Source organism: Rhea pennata, chromosome 4 (genome assembly GCF_028389875.1).
Source record: "Rhea pennata isolate bPtePen1 chromosome 4, bPtePen1.pri, whole genome shotgun sequence".
NCBI lineage: Eukaryota > Metazoa > Chordata > Aves > Rheiformes > Rheidae > Rhea > Rhea pennata.
This window is the reverse complement of record NC_084666.1, coordinates 27,942,436-27,961,982: the sequence shown is the minus strand read 5'-3', so window position 1 is coordinate 27,961,982 and position 19,547 is coordinate 27,942,436. Positions and strand designations below refer to the sequence as shown.

Here is a 19,547-nt window from a genome sequence, read left to right as displayed (position 1 = left end):
AAATGCAATTAGCCTGTACATGTGAAGCAGCATTTAGTAATTTGGTAGAAAGGTTATGCATTTTGATGTTTACTAAACTCTCTTCTTGTTTCTATGGCTATTGGTCAATGGAATTTTTTTTTAATTTAAATTTTCCTTTTTTTGGAAAAAAAAGAAATATGATTATTTTTACTTTTTTATTATGTGTTTAAGTATTTTATTTAAATACTCATTAAATAAGTGGTCCATTTTGTCTGAGTTTTTGATGACTTTCCTCCTGCTTGACACTAAATACTTCTAGTGTCCTTTACAATAAAATATTTCTAGCTCTTTAGAATGCTTTGTCTATATCACTGTACATATGGAGCAATTCTGGCATTGAACACACTTCAGATAGGCAAGTGCCTATCTGAAGGATATATTCTATCTGTCACAAGCTATTGGGCTTGATGGAAGAATTAATGGAGTAACTTAATAGCTTGTTTTATGCAAGTGGTCCTAATAGAGAATCTCTGTGTTTTGTTCTGGTCTCGATTTAAGTGAAACAACCTGACTGAAACAATGTGTTATTCAAAGTATGTGTGGAACCTGAGAGAAAAACAGGAAATTCAGTAAGGTCTCCTTAGGCCCTGATTGTGAAGATAAAATGCTGAGTCTACATGCTGCTGGATTAGAGGTCTGTGGCTATCTCAGAGAGGGCTGATGTGTCTGTGCCATGCAGCTCCATGCTATGTAAGTGAGCCAGTAGAATGCTTTCCCTGAGCTAGTCAGTCTTGTGCAGTCTCATCTACTTGTGGTAACACAAGGTAACTTTTCTTGATTTACTACCAAAGGTTTCTGAGACTGCAGCACTGCTGTTAGTACTGCAGTTCACAGAATCACAGAATGGTTGCGACTGGAAGTGGCCTTTGGAAATCATCTAGTCCAACCTCTCTGCTTAAGCATTGCCTTCTAGAGAATGTTGCCCAGGACTCTAAAGAGACAGCTTTTGAATTTCTCCAAGGATGGAGACTCCACAACCTCTCTGGGCAACCTGTTCCAGTGCTCAGTTACTCTTACAGTAAAAAAGTTTTTCCTGTATTCGGACAGAACTTCTTGTGTTTCAGTTTGTGTCCATTGCCTCTTGTCCTGTCACTAGGTACCACTGGAAAGAGTCTGGCTGTGTCTTTACACTCTCCTGTGAGATATTTTTACATATTGATAAGATCCCAAGGATCCTTCTCTTCTCCAGGCTAAACAGTCCCAGCTCTCTCAGCCTTTCTTCATATGAGAGATACTCCAATCCCTTAATCATCTTACTAGCCATTTGCTGGACTTTTGCTGCATTAGCTCCACATCTCTTTTGTACCAGGAAGCCCTGAACTGAACCCAGCACTCCAGGTGCAGCCTCACCAGGACTGAGAAAAGGGCTGAATCACCTCCCTCAGCTTGCTGGCAATGTTCTTTCTAATACAGCCCAGGATACCATTGGCGTTCTTTGCCATAAGGGCACGTTGCTAGCTTGTGGTCAACTTGTCCAACAGGACTCCCAGGTCCTCCTGTACAAAGCTGCTTTCTTGTAGTTAGAATCCAGGATGTATGTGACATCACGATAGATTGGTTGCAATTACCCTGTAATTATTCTTTTTGACTCAGAGATGTGGAGGGTACAAGACACTCACCTGCTGCATGGTAGTTTGCTTGCTGGGTAAATGATATAATGAGTAGAAGATAAGGATTGAGCCCTCGTATTAGAAGGACAGGGTTCTAACCCAAGCATCTGCTTTCCAGGAGAGTATTCCAGGATACAGATATGCCTGGTATAAATGTTGAAACAAAGTCCTTGTATAAGAATGTAAGGTATATGGAAGTGAAGATGGTTCATGATTCTGTAACCGGGGTGGGTCCTGGGTTTGGTCTCTTCTTCCATCACTCTTTATTTTTAAATGTTCTTGTAGAGTTGCTATAAAATTCCATGCTGGCCATGAAAGTTGAATTCAATGCTGTGTTATGCAGTCACAGAGTACTCCTAAGAGATCAGATGGCTCCAAGGAACTGTGACGCATCTCTGCCAAGAGTGTGTGGATTTCAGAAGATCCAAAGCAGCAGATGCGTGTGAGCTTGGGCGAAAAGGCACTACCCCTGGGCACATGCTATTGCAGAGATTGTTTTGACATAGTGGTTCAAGAAATAGGTGGTGGTTTTATGAATTGTTTAGTTGAAGTTCCATTTTTTAAGGCTTGTGCTCCCTTCTCTCCCATTTAACATCATGTGACTTATTTACATATCTTTGGTGTGTATTTTGTGTGTGTGTGTGTGGGGAGATACCCAAGATTTTGGGTGGGCATATCAGCCTCTTATTACAGCAGTTTCTGAAAATGTTGTGAGGTTAGCAATTTAAAGACTCTTTGCTGCAAAAAGCTTTCAGTATTTTTAATCTTTAAATCAGAACTCTTTTGTTTTACTGTTAAGCTTTTTCATGCCTTACAGTGCAAATAAATAGCAAAGATCTTTTTAAACTACAAAATATAATGCAAAAAATGGATGGAGATTTTACTTCTAATAGCAGGTCAAGATACTGTACAAAAATCACAAAGCAAATAGTCATTAAAGAGATGATCAATCTCAGGCATCTCTTAAAATAGAACGGCATGAGCCTTCCTTTTTTTTTTCCTTTTCTTCTTTTTTTTTCTTCTTTGTTTTTCCCTCTAGATCTGAAGAAGATATTTCTGAATCACCAGCTTTCAGTCTGACAGCCTAACAGGCAGATTTGGTGATCATCCTGATGGTATTTTTCAAAAGCACCTGTATAACTTCAGAGCACAAGTTGCACAGAAAGTCACTGGCCTGTGGTACTAACTCATACAGACACTTTTAAAAATTGTACTCCTCACTTTTTCGAAAAATCTTTTAATTTGGAAAGTCAGTCTGAAAGTACACTTATCGGACATTGGAGAAGTGGGGATTGGGTTTTACCAAGTCTAGATAAAATAAAAAACCTAACTTTTTGTGTCAACGCCTTCAAACACATTGCAACTTGACAAAATAGTAATGAAGTTTTTCTTCACTGTACTTTGCTTTCTGAACTCTTATGTGAGGATCATAGAATCAGTAAGGTTGGAAGGGACCTCTGGAGATCATCTAGTCCAACCTCCCCTGCTCAGTAGGGTCACCTAGAGCATGGTAGACAGGGTTGCATCCAGGCGGGCCTTGAAGATCTCCAGGGAAGGAGACTCCACAACCTCTCAGGGCAACCTGGTCCAGTGCTCCGTCACTCTCATAGTGAAGAAATTCTTCCTCACGGTCAGGCAGAACTTCCTGTGCTTCAATTTCTGCCCATTGCCTCTTATGCTGTCACATGGGACAGCTGAAAAGAGTTTGGCCCCGTCCCCTTGATACCCTCCCTTCAGGTACTTCTACACATTGATAAGATCCCCCCTCAGTCTTCTCTTCCCCGGGCTGAAGAGGCCCAGCTCTCGCAGCCATTCTTCATAGGGCAGATGCTTCAGTCCTCTGATCATCTTTGTAGCCCTACGCTGGACTCTCTCCAGTAGCTCCATGTCTCTCTTGTACTGGGGAGCCCAAAACTGGACACAGTGCTCGAGATGAGACCTCCCCAGGGCTGAGTAGAGGGGCAGGATCACCTCCCTTGACCTGCTGGCAACAGTCTTCCTAATGCACCCCAGGAGACCATTGGCCTTCTTGGCTACAAGGGCACATTGCTGGCTCATGGTCAATCTGTCATCCACCAGCACTCCCAGGTCTTTCTCTGCAGAGCTGCTCTCCAGCAGGTCAGCCCCCAGCTTGTACTGGTGCCTAGGGTTGTTTTTCCCTAGGAACAGGACTCTGCATTTGCCCTTGTTGAACCTCATGAGGTTCCTCTCTGCCCAGCTCTCCAGTCTGTCCAGGTCTCTCTGAATGGCAGCACAGCCCTCAGGTGTGTCAGCCACTCCTCCCAGCTTGGTATCATCGGCAAACTTGCTGAGGAGGCACTCTGTCCCCTCATCCAGGTCACTGATGAAGAAGCTGAGCAGGATGGGACCCAGTACTGAGCCCTGGGGGACGCCACTAGCCACAGGCCTCCAACTAGACTCCACGCCACTAATGACGACCCTCTGAGCTCTGCCTTTCAGCCAGTTCTCAACCCACCTCACTGTCCCCTCGTCTAACCCACACTTCCTGAGCTTATCTAGGAGGATGTTATGGGAGACAGTGTCAAAGGCCTTGCTGAAGTCAAGGTACACAACGTCCACTGCTCTCCCCTCATCTACCCAGCCAGTCATTCCATCAGAGAAGGCTATCAGATTGGTTAAGCAGGATTTCCCCTTGGTGAATCCATGCTGGCTACTGCTGATCATCTTCTTTTCCTCCATATGCCTGGAGATGACATCCAGAGTGAGCTGTTCCATCCCCTTTCCAGGGATGGAGGTGAGGCTGACTGGCCTATAGTTGCCTGGGTCTTCCTTCTTGCCCTTCTTGAAGACTGGAGTGACACTGGCTTTCTTCCAGTCCTCAGGCACCTCTCAGTTCTCCAGGACCTTTCAAAGATGATGGAGAGCGGCCTGGCAACAGCATCCACCAGCTCCCTCAGTACCCGTGGGTGCATCCCATCCGGGCCCACGGATTTGTGGATGTCTAGCCTGCCCAGAAGGTCTCTAATCCTATCCTCCTCAACCAAAGGAAAGTCTTCCCTTCGGATTAAATCTATGCATGTGGACTACATGGACACTAGATTTTGAACTTTTTGCCACTAGTGCATTTAGACATTGAAGACTATGTGAGACAGTAAGGTGAAGAAGAGATTTGCTGAAGTAGCTTAGAGCTACATCCCTTGTGCTTAACATCCCCAGCTCTAACTGAGGCAAGAGATCAAGCGTAAGTGTCCCACACAATGCTTCAATGGAGCCAGTTCCAAAATGTCTGATGTTGGACTAGGATCAACCCTATTTGACACCAACTATACTCAGTTTCTTCAAGTAACGAGACTAGGAGTTTAAACTTGTGCTAAGGCTTGGACGCACTCACAGTTTTCCTCCTTCAGAAAACTCTATATTTGTGGTGGTCATTTAACATGAGCTTGATGCTTTTACGGCGTAATTAGTGGCAGAATCTGGTATTCAGAATGAGCTCAGATCCCTGCTTATTGTACAATATAGACATGCTCTGAATGTAATACCAGAGCTTGTCTAAATGGCCTAGGAAGGCCATCATCAAAGTAGGGAGCTCTCTTAAGTATTCGATTTTAATAGCTTATTCTTGATGAAAGTTCTGAATTTTGTGTGGTTTGTGAAACTCACTCTTGGAACTTCATGTAGTATGTTAACCTGCGATCATTTATAACTGAGAGAGCTTACTGTATATGACAGGATGTGAGCAGAGAAGGATCACTGGTGGCCAGAGAATGGGACAATAACAATTTAGGACAGAGTAGGTATTCATTTTACAAAAACAGATAATTCTATATTGGTTGGGTAGAGAAAAAAGACTGTAGAAGGAGGACTATAATGTTGTGAAAAACAATGAAGTTGCTGAGTTTTGGCAGGAAGAGCAGCTACAAAGCAGCATGGTAGTACAAACTTGATGGAAAATTCAAAAACATTGCAGTCCTAATTAGCCTTAGTTTTCTACATGGCTTCTGTGTTTGATTTCAGCCAAAGTTGGCTGTATTATGGGTGTTCTTATGGTGTGCTCATCCAGCTTGTGTCAGAATGCAATCTGACAACCAAGCTAAGCTCTGTAGACTGAGAGGGTCAATTGTGAAAATATGTAAGAGGTTGGTTGCTTATCCAAACTATATTGCCAAGCTTATCCAGATTCCTTCTGTTCTTAGATACTCATTCTTGGACAGTATTCTGATAGCATTGTGAAGTGTCATCTTATCTGTGAGGTACAGGCATTACTTATATATTATATATACTGACTAGTAAATTCTATATATCTTCACTATCACCATTTAATAGTTGATTCATTTGTTCTAAATTTAATTGTTTTGATTTCACAGGTGCCTGCATAAATATCACCAACAGCCAGTGCCAAATGCTGCCATATAACTACACCACTTTAACTTCAGTTCTTTCCATTGTCAAAAGCATTGAAATGCAAAAGTTCCTGAAGTTCTTCAGTTATCTCAACCGTCTCAGCTGCTACCAACACATCATGCTGTTTGGCTGTAGTCTTGCTCTTCCTGAATGCGTCAGTGACGGTGATGACAGGTATTTGGGAACAAAAATCAGTCAGTGACTAGAGCCAATTGTGGTAAAATACTGTCTGTTTAATCAGAAAAGGGCAGATCTGAATTAAGCCTGTGACCTTGTTGCAAAACTCCTGTCTGTCAAAGCTGTTCACAATGTTTTCGCCAAAATAAACCAACTGCAATAGAGTTTTCTTACAAAAGATATTGCCAGTATTTAGACTAAAACTGTGGCATTAGGGCAGTCAGGTTTATTTTCATAACAAAGGCTGTCCAGAGCTCTTGTATCTTATCTGTCCAATCTGGAGGTGACAAAATGGAATGCTATGTGACAGTATAAATGCATTGGATATTTATAGCATTGGCATAAACTGTGGTAGAAGTTAGTTAAATTAAAATTTTAACAGGAAAAGCAGATTCATATTCTTAAAGTATTTGAAATAACTGAATATTGCATTATATCTTTTTCTGACAGAAAAGTTAATCTTTTATATATATTTTATGGTATTTGATTAGTAGGACGTATTCAGAGAGACTGACAAACTGTTTGGGAAGCTTGAATATAGGTGTGTCTTGATTCTGCATTTATGTAATTACACATTAGTGTAATTATTTAATTACACATTTTGCATGTACTTTTTTCTTTGAGCTTCCTTTGAAAAAGGATCTGTGTGTTTAACAGTACCAAAACCGAATTGTGGCACATTATTTTTTATATGTACACAATCTCTGAGATGTTTCTGAAGGGGGCAAGGAGAGAGGGGAGAGTTCTTTCTCCTTATTTCATTACCTGCAAAATTCAGTGGAAGAGAATATGGCAATTGAACAAGTGATTCAGTTAACATAACAAGAACCAAGAAGCGGAAAGTTGTGCAGTTGAGAATGCATAGGATCCTATGAAAGTGCAGTTTTAAGAGAGGAGGTAAGCTGTTCTAAAACATAGTTGCCACTCAAGGCTCTACTCCCACTCCAGGTAATACATGCCTACCATTTCAATTATAACAGAATAATCTCTAGATGAATCAGTTAAGCTCCCTGAACAGATAGAATATTAACCCAATAAAAAAGCATACAGATGCTTTTATAGCTGGGATTAGGGCTGAAGTAAGGCAGCATGGGAAACAGTGGAATGAGACTGCCTGTTCAACTGAGTGACCTGTTTAATCCAATTACATCTGTGTGCCCAACTTTAGTTAGACTACCAAAAATGATTTTCAATTAACCCTATTTAACTCATTGCATAATTAATTTTTTTTTCAAGATTCAGTATTGTAATTGTTCCAGTTAAGGAATCTGATACCATACAGCATTAAACTATCTACTATCTCAAGAAATCATACAGCAAAATCAGAAAAGTTGTTTCATGTAGTGAACTGATATATTTAAAGGTTCAACAACAGGGAAACAGGCCATTTCTCTGTCAGTTCATTTATTTTGCTCTGTTTGGAATTTGACTTTCATAATCCTTTTGAAAGGGAAAGGGGCATATCAAAGGTGCTAAATTCATAACTTAGAGTAGTAAAAGAATAACTTTTTAAAACTTTCTATTTCTATTTCTTTGCGGAGGACGTCTTCCTTGGAGGATTGAGATAATGGAGCAGTATCTCAGCTGGTTACATTATGACAGCTGTCTTGGTAATTAAAAGAAAGTTAAAGTTTGGAACATACAGATTTTTGCTTTTGCTTTGGGTAGTAACCAAAATATTGGTTACTTTCTCCTATTAATTTTTAATGTCAAAGCTGGAACTGGATTTCCACGTCTTGGTTTACATTCCAAAGCTCACTATGCCTCTTTCAGTATTTATTTTAAAATCTTCTTTGTGCAAACTGTTCTGGCCCCTGCAGGCAGATCAAGAGGAAAGTCCAATGTGAGACTGTAAAAAATGCAGGATTACATTAGAATCTGATTTCACTTTACATAATCACATGTCTTCTCATTGTATCATGGGTGACAGTGAAAATGTAGACTGAAGAGACAAGTGCAAGAAAAAGCGTAAACATGGATCGTTGAAGTGCTGGTTTGTTAAAGCCATTTTTGTTAGGCACTTGAGTGATTTTTCTGATTAATGTTTCTCTTGTAGAACATGGTTATTGCAGACAAATGGATAGCTTTCAGGGCCAACAATAATGCTTTTTAAGAAGCCTAGTATCTTCATTTGGGATATGACTTCCGAAATTTCTGCCAGTTGGTCTCAGTTTTTTAAAGCATTAATTACCATTGATTTTTGTTCATTATTTGAATAGTTTGTTTATACAAAACCTGAGGCCTGCAGAATCTCATGATTTGGTTCTGTGCTTACTTTATGTATATACATATGTATATGTACATACATATGTATATGTATGTATGGAACTATTATTGAAGCTAAGATCACAACAAAGATTCAGTCTTCTCCTAGTGTTTCAAAAACATTAAAGATTAAAACTGTTAAAAGCAGCTATTTAAAGAAATCCTTACAAGAAGTTCTTACCAGGACTGTGAAAAATACAAATAACTGAAATATCAGTATCTTACTCCTGAACACATGGCTATCAATCTGATAACAAATGCTTACTATCAAATACATCCTAAGAAGTCTTTAGAGTTTTTAGGAGGAAATATTTTGAACTTACTAGATATTTTCAGATTGATCCTAAAATTAGAAATTGCTGAGTTGATATTTTTTCTTAAAATTTATTTCCAACTCTTTTGATTAAAACAGAGAAGAGAGAAGCAGATCTTAGAATGACCAGTAGTATGCCAGTTACTATGTGATCACTTGATTCCAGCTGTTTATCTTTAGCTAATTGTAATAAAATAAATTAAAATAAATTCTTACAAAACATTGTTTTTGGTAGCCAATCACCAGCAGGAATTTTGGTGTCTTCTCACTGTAAGCCAGAGGAGTCAATAAGATAATTTCTTTAATGACTCATTTATTGAAAATAATTGAAATTTCCTGTCTAGGGGAATCCCAGGGCTGGATTTACAAAGGAGGGGTAAAAGACTGGAGTCTCCCCATTAACAATGGCTGTTGTGATGCATGCTCTGTTATGTTTAACTGATAATGTCCCACCTATCCACCTCAGGAATATAACCGGTGTGCTAAGGTTCATTTCACTTTCTAGATGGTCGCAGGTCTTTTTAAGATGACTTAAGTTTGTTTGTGTTTAAAAAGTGGGATGATAGATCATGATCTTTACTGTGAAGCTGTAAATATGTAGGGCCCAGAGTATTCTATGCCTTACCTTGATAGGTATAGACTGTTCAAGCATTTAAACTTGACTATTAGTGATTTACAGGAAGTTACAAAGACATGTAACTCTCTTTTCAGCCCTTCTACTGTCAGTATTTGGTGTCACTATTCCATTTTATTTAGAAATAAAGGACAATGACTTTCCTTCTTTTACACAATGAAGTTAGAATTCAAAGTCTTGCATGAGATTCATCTAAAACGTGATTATTCAAGATGGTTCAAGACTTTGTTTTGACTGTATCAGCTGCCTCTGGTTTAATAACACAAGATCCTCAACAAATTGCAGTGTCTGCTCACCCTTTCGATTTTGCTTATTGTTTGTATTTGGTAACCTGTAAGAACTTTTGTGTCAGCGTAAGAAGGGAATATTCAAAGAAAAAATTAATGTCAGAAACTTTTAAGTTTATTGTAAGATCCCCCAAAATCAGGTAATTTAAAATCAGGTAACTATGAATTGCATTTCAGAAAGAGAACTTAGTCTAGGCAGCTATTAAAAAAAAAAAAGGTATAATACCTGCATAATATAGTTGTTAACTCCCCTTCCCCTCTCCCAAATTAATACCTACTCTCAGTGAGAAATGTGACGTGTCAAATGTAAGCTGAATTTGGGAATTCTTATCAGTGAATCTGAAATGTCTCTGAAGAAAACCTTTTGTTCATATGAAAAGCCTTGCTGTAATAGGAGAAAGTCACTTTGTATGTGTTGAGCACAAATATGGAAAGTGAAGAGGTAGGGCTGTTTTAGGTCTCTTGAACAGAGGAATTTGAGAAGTATTAGAAACATACTTAAAGAATCTGGAGAACAGTCACTGTGGAATATATTCTGATTAAATGAATGGGGATATGTTCATATGTTGTACCCTTTATTTGGAAATGTGGTTGTTTTTAACATACAGTATTGCAAAACGTACAACATTATATTACTGATATTATTATAACTAGTTCCTCTAGTGAATTACAGCTGTTTCTTTCTGACTGCTAGTGCATCTCTGATGATAATTTTTAATCTACAATTAAAGAGAAGCTACTGTTGATAATTCTATGTTTTATAGAGTTATTGTTTCAAATTTATTTAAAGTATAATTTGACAAATGCTGCTTAGACAATAGAGAGAAATGAAACATATGATATTCAGATGTTTATTCTGAGGTACTGTAGGGAGAGTCTGTGCTGGCAGCTTCAGCCGTGGGAGCAGTAATTATAACAATGTGTTAGGAGAAGCCATGAGAAGGAAAATTACAAACATTAGTCCTTGGCATCCAATGTGCTGTACACAGTTTTGCTCTGATGTTTAAATTTTTCTGTTTCTCATTTATCTTTCATATGTTCATAAATATTATATTCATTAATACTTGAAGGAGATTAAGTTTCTGGGCAGGGAGCATCTTTGGTGTATGTGTACCACACAGCATAATTAGGTACTGGAGTCTCTGAATACTACCACAATGCTTTTGCCCTTAAAAATTATTCTTCTGTGTCTTACTATGGTATGAATAAAACTAAATTAGTTTGAAAGATGCATTTAATTCCAGAAACTAAAGGTATGATCAATCTGTCCTGCTGCTTTAAGAAATATATAGCAGTTTCTTTTAAAATGCTGTTTGTTTAAAGGGATTATGAAATTTTCTCCTCCATGGGTAAATGAATGAGATCTTTCCAATATTACTTTAAAATCAGACTCTAAAACCCACTCTTATTTTAATACATCTCAGCAGCACTGGCAAGAGAGAACATGAGTCAAAATTGAAAAGTGACACGACTGTTGGAAGAATGTTTTAAACTAATTGATGTGTTTAACTGATTTCTGAAATGTTCAAGGTTGAGAAAGCAGCTTTGTCCTTTTGGGTAGTATTAGTCTGTGACCAACTACTACTAAATGTAACACTACTATTATTGTACCTTATTTGTTGTAAGAAAGATCTCTCCTCACAGCTGTTGGTCAGGATTAGTAGTGTTTCAAGCTAGTGAATTTTATCTTACTGTTGGGAGACACTGTAAGCAGGCCAATGGTCAGTTACTCTGACCTAGTGATTGTTGTTTCTGGTATGGCAACAAACTTGTCTTGGGTTCCCCATGTTCTATAGGCTTTAGATATTGTGTCCAAAAAGACACACACACACACACACACACAAAAAAAAAACAAAAACAAAAAAAAAAAAAACAAAACAAAACAAAACAAAACAAAAAAAACACAACTTTGCAGTGTTTTCAGATTTTTGAAAGAAAAAGGTTGCATCATAAAGCCAAAATGCAAGTAAAATTTAAAGCTACAAAATTAATAGAGTAGTTCATAATGTGCCAACCTATAACTGCATAATGCAAATGAAGGATGCTTCTTAGCAGTTCTTATATTCTGTAAATATTCACGTTTCATCAAAAGGCTTGTTGAAACAGGAAAGCTGTATGATATCCTGAAGGCCTATGTAAATGATTTATTTCTGATTTTGAGTACTGGGGATAAATTTGAAGATTACGGATTCCTGTGGCACCTCTTCATTGTTCTGTTGCCTTCTAAAGTAGAAAGTAAGAGCTTGGGTATTTCTGCTGATCCTATTTGTAGAAATGTATTCCAGAAGAGAGAAAACCTCTTCCATTGATGTGACGCCAATGAGATACATCTCTGGAGGTCAAACTTAATTTAACCTCTGCCTAGAAACTAGCATTGAGGCAATGCAGATTATAAAGTACAAGCACAAGTACAAGTACAAGCTCTCAGGATAAAATTCTAATGCAGCCATTTCTTCCTGTATGTGTTTATTTCCTTTGTCTTTTGTTATGTCAGAGATCTTTGAAAGTAAAGCTGTGGAATAGTTTTGTTTTATGTCAGTGCTCAAAAGGTCAGCCTGAGATTTTTTTATTGTTGTTATTATTTTTTACTTTTTAGAATTAGATACTGAGTAAGCCTATACTAATGGGCAGCCTTGACAAAACAGATAAAGGATAGGAGGAGAAAGTTATGTGTCACGTTAATAGCTAGAGAAACCAGGATTGAGCAGGAAATTTGCAGTAGAGCTTAGAACCGAACCTGTAACTCTTTTACCCTCCATTTTTAGATACAACGTTATCGTTCTTGAGGTGAACCTGCAGATTCATCTCCCTCATTAACATTTATTCACTTCAGTCATGATCCAATAAACATTGACAGAGGGAAAAACTCTCTGCCATAATATGTCTTTCTCAATTTTGAAAATTATTCTCTCATCATCATTCTAAAGCAGAAAATAATATAATTAATGGAAATGTTTTCCTTGATTTTCAGAGTGTTTCTTACAAGAGCTTGCCAAGTCAATATCTGTACGTAATTTAAATATTTTTGTTCTGCTGTAATTTCCATACTACAAATAACAGCAGCCTAGTAAAGACTCATGGAAAACTGAAGAGGGGAGCAGAGGGCAATGTGATATGTTGGGAATGGAAGAGATACTGAATAGTAAAAATTAGGTTAATAGGAATATGTCTTTAAAAAGCTATGAATAGTTTGTATGCAGTTGAGTATCCTTTGAATAGCTGCTCTGTTATGGCTCACAGCAACAATTTATTTCTCTTTTTTCTTGTCCTTCACCTATTTTCTGTAATTTATAAAAAAGGAGAACATAAAATCCTTCATTACCAATAAGGACATAAACCATGATGATTACATGAATCACAATATTACTTGTGAAAACAAATCCAGAAACGTGTGGTATCATTATAAGCCGATAACAATAAAAAAAATGGGGTGAGGTACAGGGGAGGGAGAGGGAAAAAATTCTTCCAAGTTCTCCCAGAGTATGAAAAGAATCAAACTTCATAGAGTTAAGGAGCCCGGTCTGCAACATTTTGTATAATCTTTGAATAAGATCAGTGATGTGGCCGTTACCCTTTTCTCGCTTTTGTGAATGACATTCTAAACTTATACATAGTCTTTGTTCATCCTGCTCATGGTGACATTGATTTTTATTTGATTTTCTTTTATCTCAGTGCATATTTAGACTTTTAAAAATAATAAGACATTATATAAAAATTATTTAATTGGGGCTTTTAGAATGTTTAATAGAAAATGTTAGCTGAATCATATAGATTCTGTTCATCTAGTTGAAGAGAATTTTTATTTTAAGACTGTATGAACAGGAAAATATCAGCATGTATTTTAAAGAAATTATCATCATTCATTTAAGTCACTATCTGCAAAGTGCATAGCATGTTTAATTGTACATGCATGTTGTATATGTGGGAGTCCTAATAGACAATCCTACACTGGCATCTTTCAGTCTTGTTCTAATCTATCTAATTTTGGTAACAAAGTGGGAGAATATGCCAAGACAGAATAGCAACTGTTATGAATTCTGGGTAAGTAGTGTAATAGCTACTGATAGTAGTCTGTGACATGGCTGCTTTACTATCTTCTTGTAATTCATCTGCGCAGAGGTGCCAGATTATAGATGTGCAGGTTTACAACAATATGCAGTTGCACTGCATTTTTCAGCTGTATAAAAATATTTACATTTTACATCCTTGCAAAGTTAAAGTTTCAACGGAGTCACTGTTGAAAGTGACTGTGTTGTACTGACAAGTACCTGTATTGAAAAGCCCTCCTAGAAGGACATCTTGAACTTCATATTCCTTACCATAATCTTATCTAAGGTAGTTTCATTAGGATTGCTGCTGCCTGATTGAAAAGGATTAAGCAATGGCATTAGTGATTACCATTCACCAGTACTCTGAGAGGAAGGTGAGATGATTGCCTACCACCTCCCACATTCTTTTCTTTTAGTTTTCCTTTCATGATTCTATGCAGAATATTTTCTGCCATGACCCCAACACAAGAGTGGAAGCTGCTTTCGAAAGCTTGTAAAGTGACTACCGGTCACTTTAGCAATCACTCAGGTTATTTTCTGAGTTTGTAATCCAGCTTTTCACATACTGCGGGAGTTGCTTCTTCCTTTTAATATCCTTTGCTTTTCATGGTGCTGCTTTAGACCAAGTTAACATGACTCAAAAAGGATATTCTATCTGGGGTTTTAGCAGTGTTTTTGTACCAAGGAGATCCATCTGTTCTATGTTCAGCCACACAAGAATGTGTTGACGTATCTTCCTTGAAACAGACGACTATAAACTTTTCTATCATGAATACAGCAGAGATGATGTTCAGTGCATGAAGTGCTCTGTATTCTATAAAGTTTGAAATCACATGTGTTCTATTCTAAATGTTGCTCTGTCTTGACTTTGAGCACTTGAGAACCCAATGGACTGATTATGTGCTAGAAAACATACTATTATAACAAAGCTATAAAATCTTTCTTTAGGTATATAATCAAGTCATAATTCAAATCTCAGTTTTTAAATCCACTTGTGGTTCATGTAAGTCCGGTTGTGACTTGAACCACACAGCCTCAGATGCTAATGAAAAACATGTATGGTCAAATCCTGTCAGATAATAAAGGCAAAAGTTAGAGAGGAAGCGAGCAGAATAAAGTTGCGAACTTTTACCTGCTCAAATAATGTGCTCGATCTGCCACTGTTAATCATTTCTGTGTCTGTCATTGTTGATTTAAAGCATTCTACAAAGGAAATTGATACAATTGTTTCCATTTCGCAGAAAAACTGAGGGACACGCAGGAGGTGTGTTGCTTGAAAAAGCTCAGACCAGTAGAACATCTGAATACTGCTTATTTCACTGTACTCTTTTTACTGATTGATATGCCTTTCAGTAGCTATGATTTCACTAACAGTTATAGTAGTTTTAATAAAATCTAATTTTAGAAGTAAACTGGTCACAATAGAAATGCTACTGGCAAATAGTCTGCATGCCATGTAGTAAGAGAAATAAGACCAGGAACAACTGGCAAAGTGTTGCCTGCATAACATAAATACTCAGTTTCGGCTCCAGTCCCCCCAGAAATTAATAATGGACTAACTCAAACTGCCTTACAGCAACAAGAAAATGGAATGATTGGCAGGTGTAATGTGCAACTTAGAGATCTGAAGTAGCAATGATATCTGCTTAAGATATCTGTCAAATAGGACAAACAGTTCCTATGCATTTTGGGGAATATTTATACACTATAACAAATGTCATATACAATGTCATGATTGAAACAGTGTTTCAGTGAAAGCACTGAACATATCTGAATTCTTTGTCCAAATAAAAGGAGAATGAATTGGCTTAGAGATAATTCAAATGAAAATTAAGTAAGCAATAAATGGATATGTATGAACAAAGAAAATCTACAATATACAACTTCAGAAAGTGGCAGAGTACTTGTGTAGAGAAATGAATTAAAGGAAGACAAGAAATTGTAAAACCTTATCTCCTGTTCTAATTAAAGATTATTGATCAAGGAAGAAAATTTTACTTCTTTGTCCAGTCATCAGAATATGTTTTTAATGAGATGAAGTGAGATATTGAATTAGGAATCAGCTGATAAACATGTGACTTCAAAGAAAGGGATATGGACATATGTCTGACATTGGTCATATTCTCAAGCAACAAATGAAGAAACTTGCAGAAGAAGAAACTACACGTCACAATTGTTATACCTAAAATAAGTATTGCATATTTATGGTAGCTTCCTTCTCAGTGCAGCCTACATTACTCATAATTTTGTGCTTAATGAATAATTTCATCAGTATTGTGTAACTGTTACTTATCATGGAGAAAAATGTGCTATTGAGAAGCTTATACATTGAATTGTCCCACAGAACTCTGATTTTGAAGTCAATATGTGCTGTTCACCATCTTAGGACCCACTGAGGACTACTACTTGACCCAAGCTGAGACAATGTGAAGGTGAGAAATGTAAAGCCCGTAGCTGCAAACAGTGCAAACTGAAAGTATAGATAAAGATGTGGAATTGATTGAACTGCCTATTTAAAGTTATTAACATATTTTCTTAGAAGATCCCTTTTCCAAATGTGTATAATTTGGGTGGAAGAGGAAGGGGAAGATCTTTTACTTTTTTTTTTTTTTTTTTTTTTTTTTTTTCTTTTTTCTGATGTCTAATATCTGTCCTGGGCAAAAACAGGAAGAACAGCTGGTTCACTTATGAGAAAGCATTCTTCTAACTGCTGAGAGTTTCTAGTATCTCTGCCTATTTGAGCAATGGAACTTGGCATTTGGCAGGAAGTTTGCTTAAATAAGTGGTATGCTCTTTATCATGGCTCTTGGGGGTAGGAAGATAAGGGAGGTAGAATAGAAGATGTGCTTGCTTTAGTGGAACTTCTGCACTTATTATTAGTTTCTGTACTAAAAGCTACACATAGAAGTTATCCTGCCAAATTTTGGCTTGTTCACAAGTCTCTGAAAAATCACAGTTCATGTGCTGAGTTGACAAGGGAGTGATAACCAGAGTATGCAAACTTTTCTATCTAAGTCATGGCTCAGCTTGTGTGGGTGAGCCTGAGAAAGACTATCTGTGTGACTGACACTCCTAATAGCTGGAGGTGGCATTGAAGCCAGGTACAGGCCCTTGCTTAAAAGGGACTGAAATTGAGTCTCTGATCTCAAGTTGTTTTACACTAATTTGCCAGTAGATGGCAGATGCAGTGTAGGGGAATGAAAAATTGGGGACAAAATACAGGGAAAGCAGGACAGAGAAATTAGATGCTAATGAGAAGTTTTGCTCCCACTCAGAGAACTCTGTTTCCCCTCAATACAGAGTCTGTTTATAACTACCAATCTATACAGTTTCTAGAGAAGAACTCAATGTACAGAAGGAAGGGATTACTTAAGAAATTACTTTAAAAGACCAAAGCTAGGTTAAAAAACCTAGAAATATGCAGAAAATGCAATATACAGTGTACAATGGCATCCTGTATGGGCCAAAATCATATCTGGTCCAGTGGGCGTGAAGCTAGCTTTTGCCATAGCAATCAGAATCAAAAGTTGAGTGCATTATTTCACCAGCTCCACTAATCTAGAGCACTACCATGAATACTTTACAAATTTCAGAAAAAATTTCTTTCAAAGTGTGTGTTGGGAGGAGTGTAGATAGACCAGAGTTAAAAGGTTATCAAGCAGGTAATTATTTTTAAGAACAATCTGGGCATGAGAATGTCCCTTTGAAAACGTATTTTACAACACTGCCCATGGGAGTCAGGGGAAGGAGGCAGAAAAGGAAATCAGGAGGACTGGTTATTTTATGACTGCATAATTTACTGGTTGATTGCCTCCAGTCCTGTTGGCTTAATGTTTTGCTGTGTGTGTTGTCTGTTATTAGCTGTGGTTTCTGCTCTCTAGGCTGGTATGTTAAGTGGGGATAACAGGTCATACTTACCATCTCCTACACATTCAATATATTACTCATAAATAAATGATGATAATTTGAAGTAATTAAAGTATTATTTATATCAGATAATAAAATAAACACAGTCTTTTGTTAATGTTTACTTGACAATTTAATTTATATGCTGGAAAAATGCTTTTTTTTTTACAAGATAAGATTTATTTCATTTTGTAAATTGGAATAGTTGTAGCACAGAAGCTTTCAATAATCCCTTGCATTTCCATAAAGGCTAGGGGAGAATTAATGCTATCAGAGTTGTGAGAGCTGTGCATCCAGAAAGATATAGATGGGAGAATCTTACTATAACAAAGCTTCCACAGTAGATATGAATAAACTGTCTCGTGCAGGAGTTAATAAACAAAGAATGTTTCAGACTGACCAGTGGTCAAAAGGACTGTCTCCCCCCCCCCCCCGCCACCTTCTAAATGTCAGTCTCATTTCTACAAATCATAAGAGCAGTATAAGTTTGGTTAGCTGGCATTAACTCAAGTAGCTCTCATTCACAGACTTGTTAAAGTCAAGGAATGACCCTGCTATTGTCTCTTTCAAAGAGAGAAAAAAAAAAAGAAAATAAAAAGCCTTTAATTTACAATTTGAGATCATCAGGTGTGCTCCATTGGATCAGTGGGCCCCATATACTTTACATATGGAATGCACAGTTTTGTTACATGGGAAATCCTGTAGTTTGGCAACCCTACAACTGGTTGGTGGGTTTTGGAAACACTAGCAAGTCTGAGTCTTAAGCCCTCGAGGCCTAAGTTTTAAAATGGCACAATATGTAAGTCCTCAGTTCCCTTGCATAGCTTCTGCAGCCCACTTAGTCTCTATTTTACTCACTATTATTCCAGAATTTCTGCAGCAGTGCTGTAGTTGAAACACCTTTGTGAGATTCAGAGGACTTCTGTTTCACTGTGACAGCTTATCTTTGCCAAGTGTGAGTTTTGTTTGCCAACATCAAAAGAACTTGTAATGTGGATTTTCAGGTATATCAAGAGCTTCTTGTTTTACAAGAGATATTTCTATAGTGTGAATGAAATCAATAATATGTTCAGCAATTGTGTGATAATTCTAGGGCACAGAATTTTCAGAAATTTTACTTATTTAGAAGAGTTTTTGTCAGATGGTACAAGGTTGCAAAAACAGCTCACGACTGTGCCAGTATTCTTAATAATTTTTATTTAAACTGATTCCTTGCTGAACTATAGCTCTAAAGAATTAGCTTGCTATGTATTTGTAACTAGCTCTTTGTTATCTATGCTACACTTAGATATCACACTCAGTAATATGTTCTAGGTCTTTTGCAAGTGTAATTCTTTAGCTATCTTTTTCCTGTTGTTGTCAGATATGACGATTGTTAAGGAATAGTCCATTTCTTGTCTTAATTGGACCTACAATTTTTAGAAGAAAAAAATGTAAGACATCTATTTGGACCCATAGAATTGATTCCAGTCCATTTTTGTTCATCTTATTTGGTGCTGAAACTTTCATGTTCTCATAATAAACAGATTGCTTGCTTTTCCATGCTGCGGGCAGTCCTTTCAATATCTCCACCTTCTCTTCCATTCTGATTTTATAAAACAGGCTTTATTCAATCTTTTGAAAAGGATAATCCTCTTGTGACTCATCTGTCTTTGCAGCCCTCACGACAGCAGCTCAAATATTCTTGAGTGTATAGGTGAGGATTAGCTTTATGTATTAGCTTTTATGTATGGCTGTAAGTCCTTGTATTCAGTCCCTGCAGGACAGAAGAAGAATTAGCATCTACCAGCAATTCAGCCAATTAATGGTAGGCCTCAACCTTGTGTTAAGCTGGAGCCATTCTTCACCCCCCCCCACACCACCTTGACCGAAGTGAACGGCTGCTGCCTTTTGTAGCTATTGCCTTTGAGTCTTTTGCTA

General features: G+C 37.5%; 1 protein-coding gene across 7 annotated transcripts in view; it reads left to right on the top strand.

The window, feature by feature from the left end:
* CORIN (corin, serine peptidase) overlaps positions 1 to 19,547 on the top strand; it is a 151,820-nt gene that overhangs the window by 45,478 nt on the left and 86,795 nt on the right. For all 7 annotated transcript variants that reach the window (XM_062575517.1, XM_062575519.1, XM_062575522.1 and 4 more), the window contains exon 4: positions 5,960 to 6,170. In XM_062575517.1, coding sequence (XP_062431501.1) covers positions 5,960 to 6,170 — 211 coding nt within the window. The remainder of the gene's footprint in view (positions 1 to 5,959; positions 6,171 to 19,547) is intronic.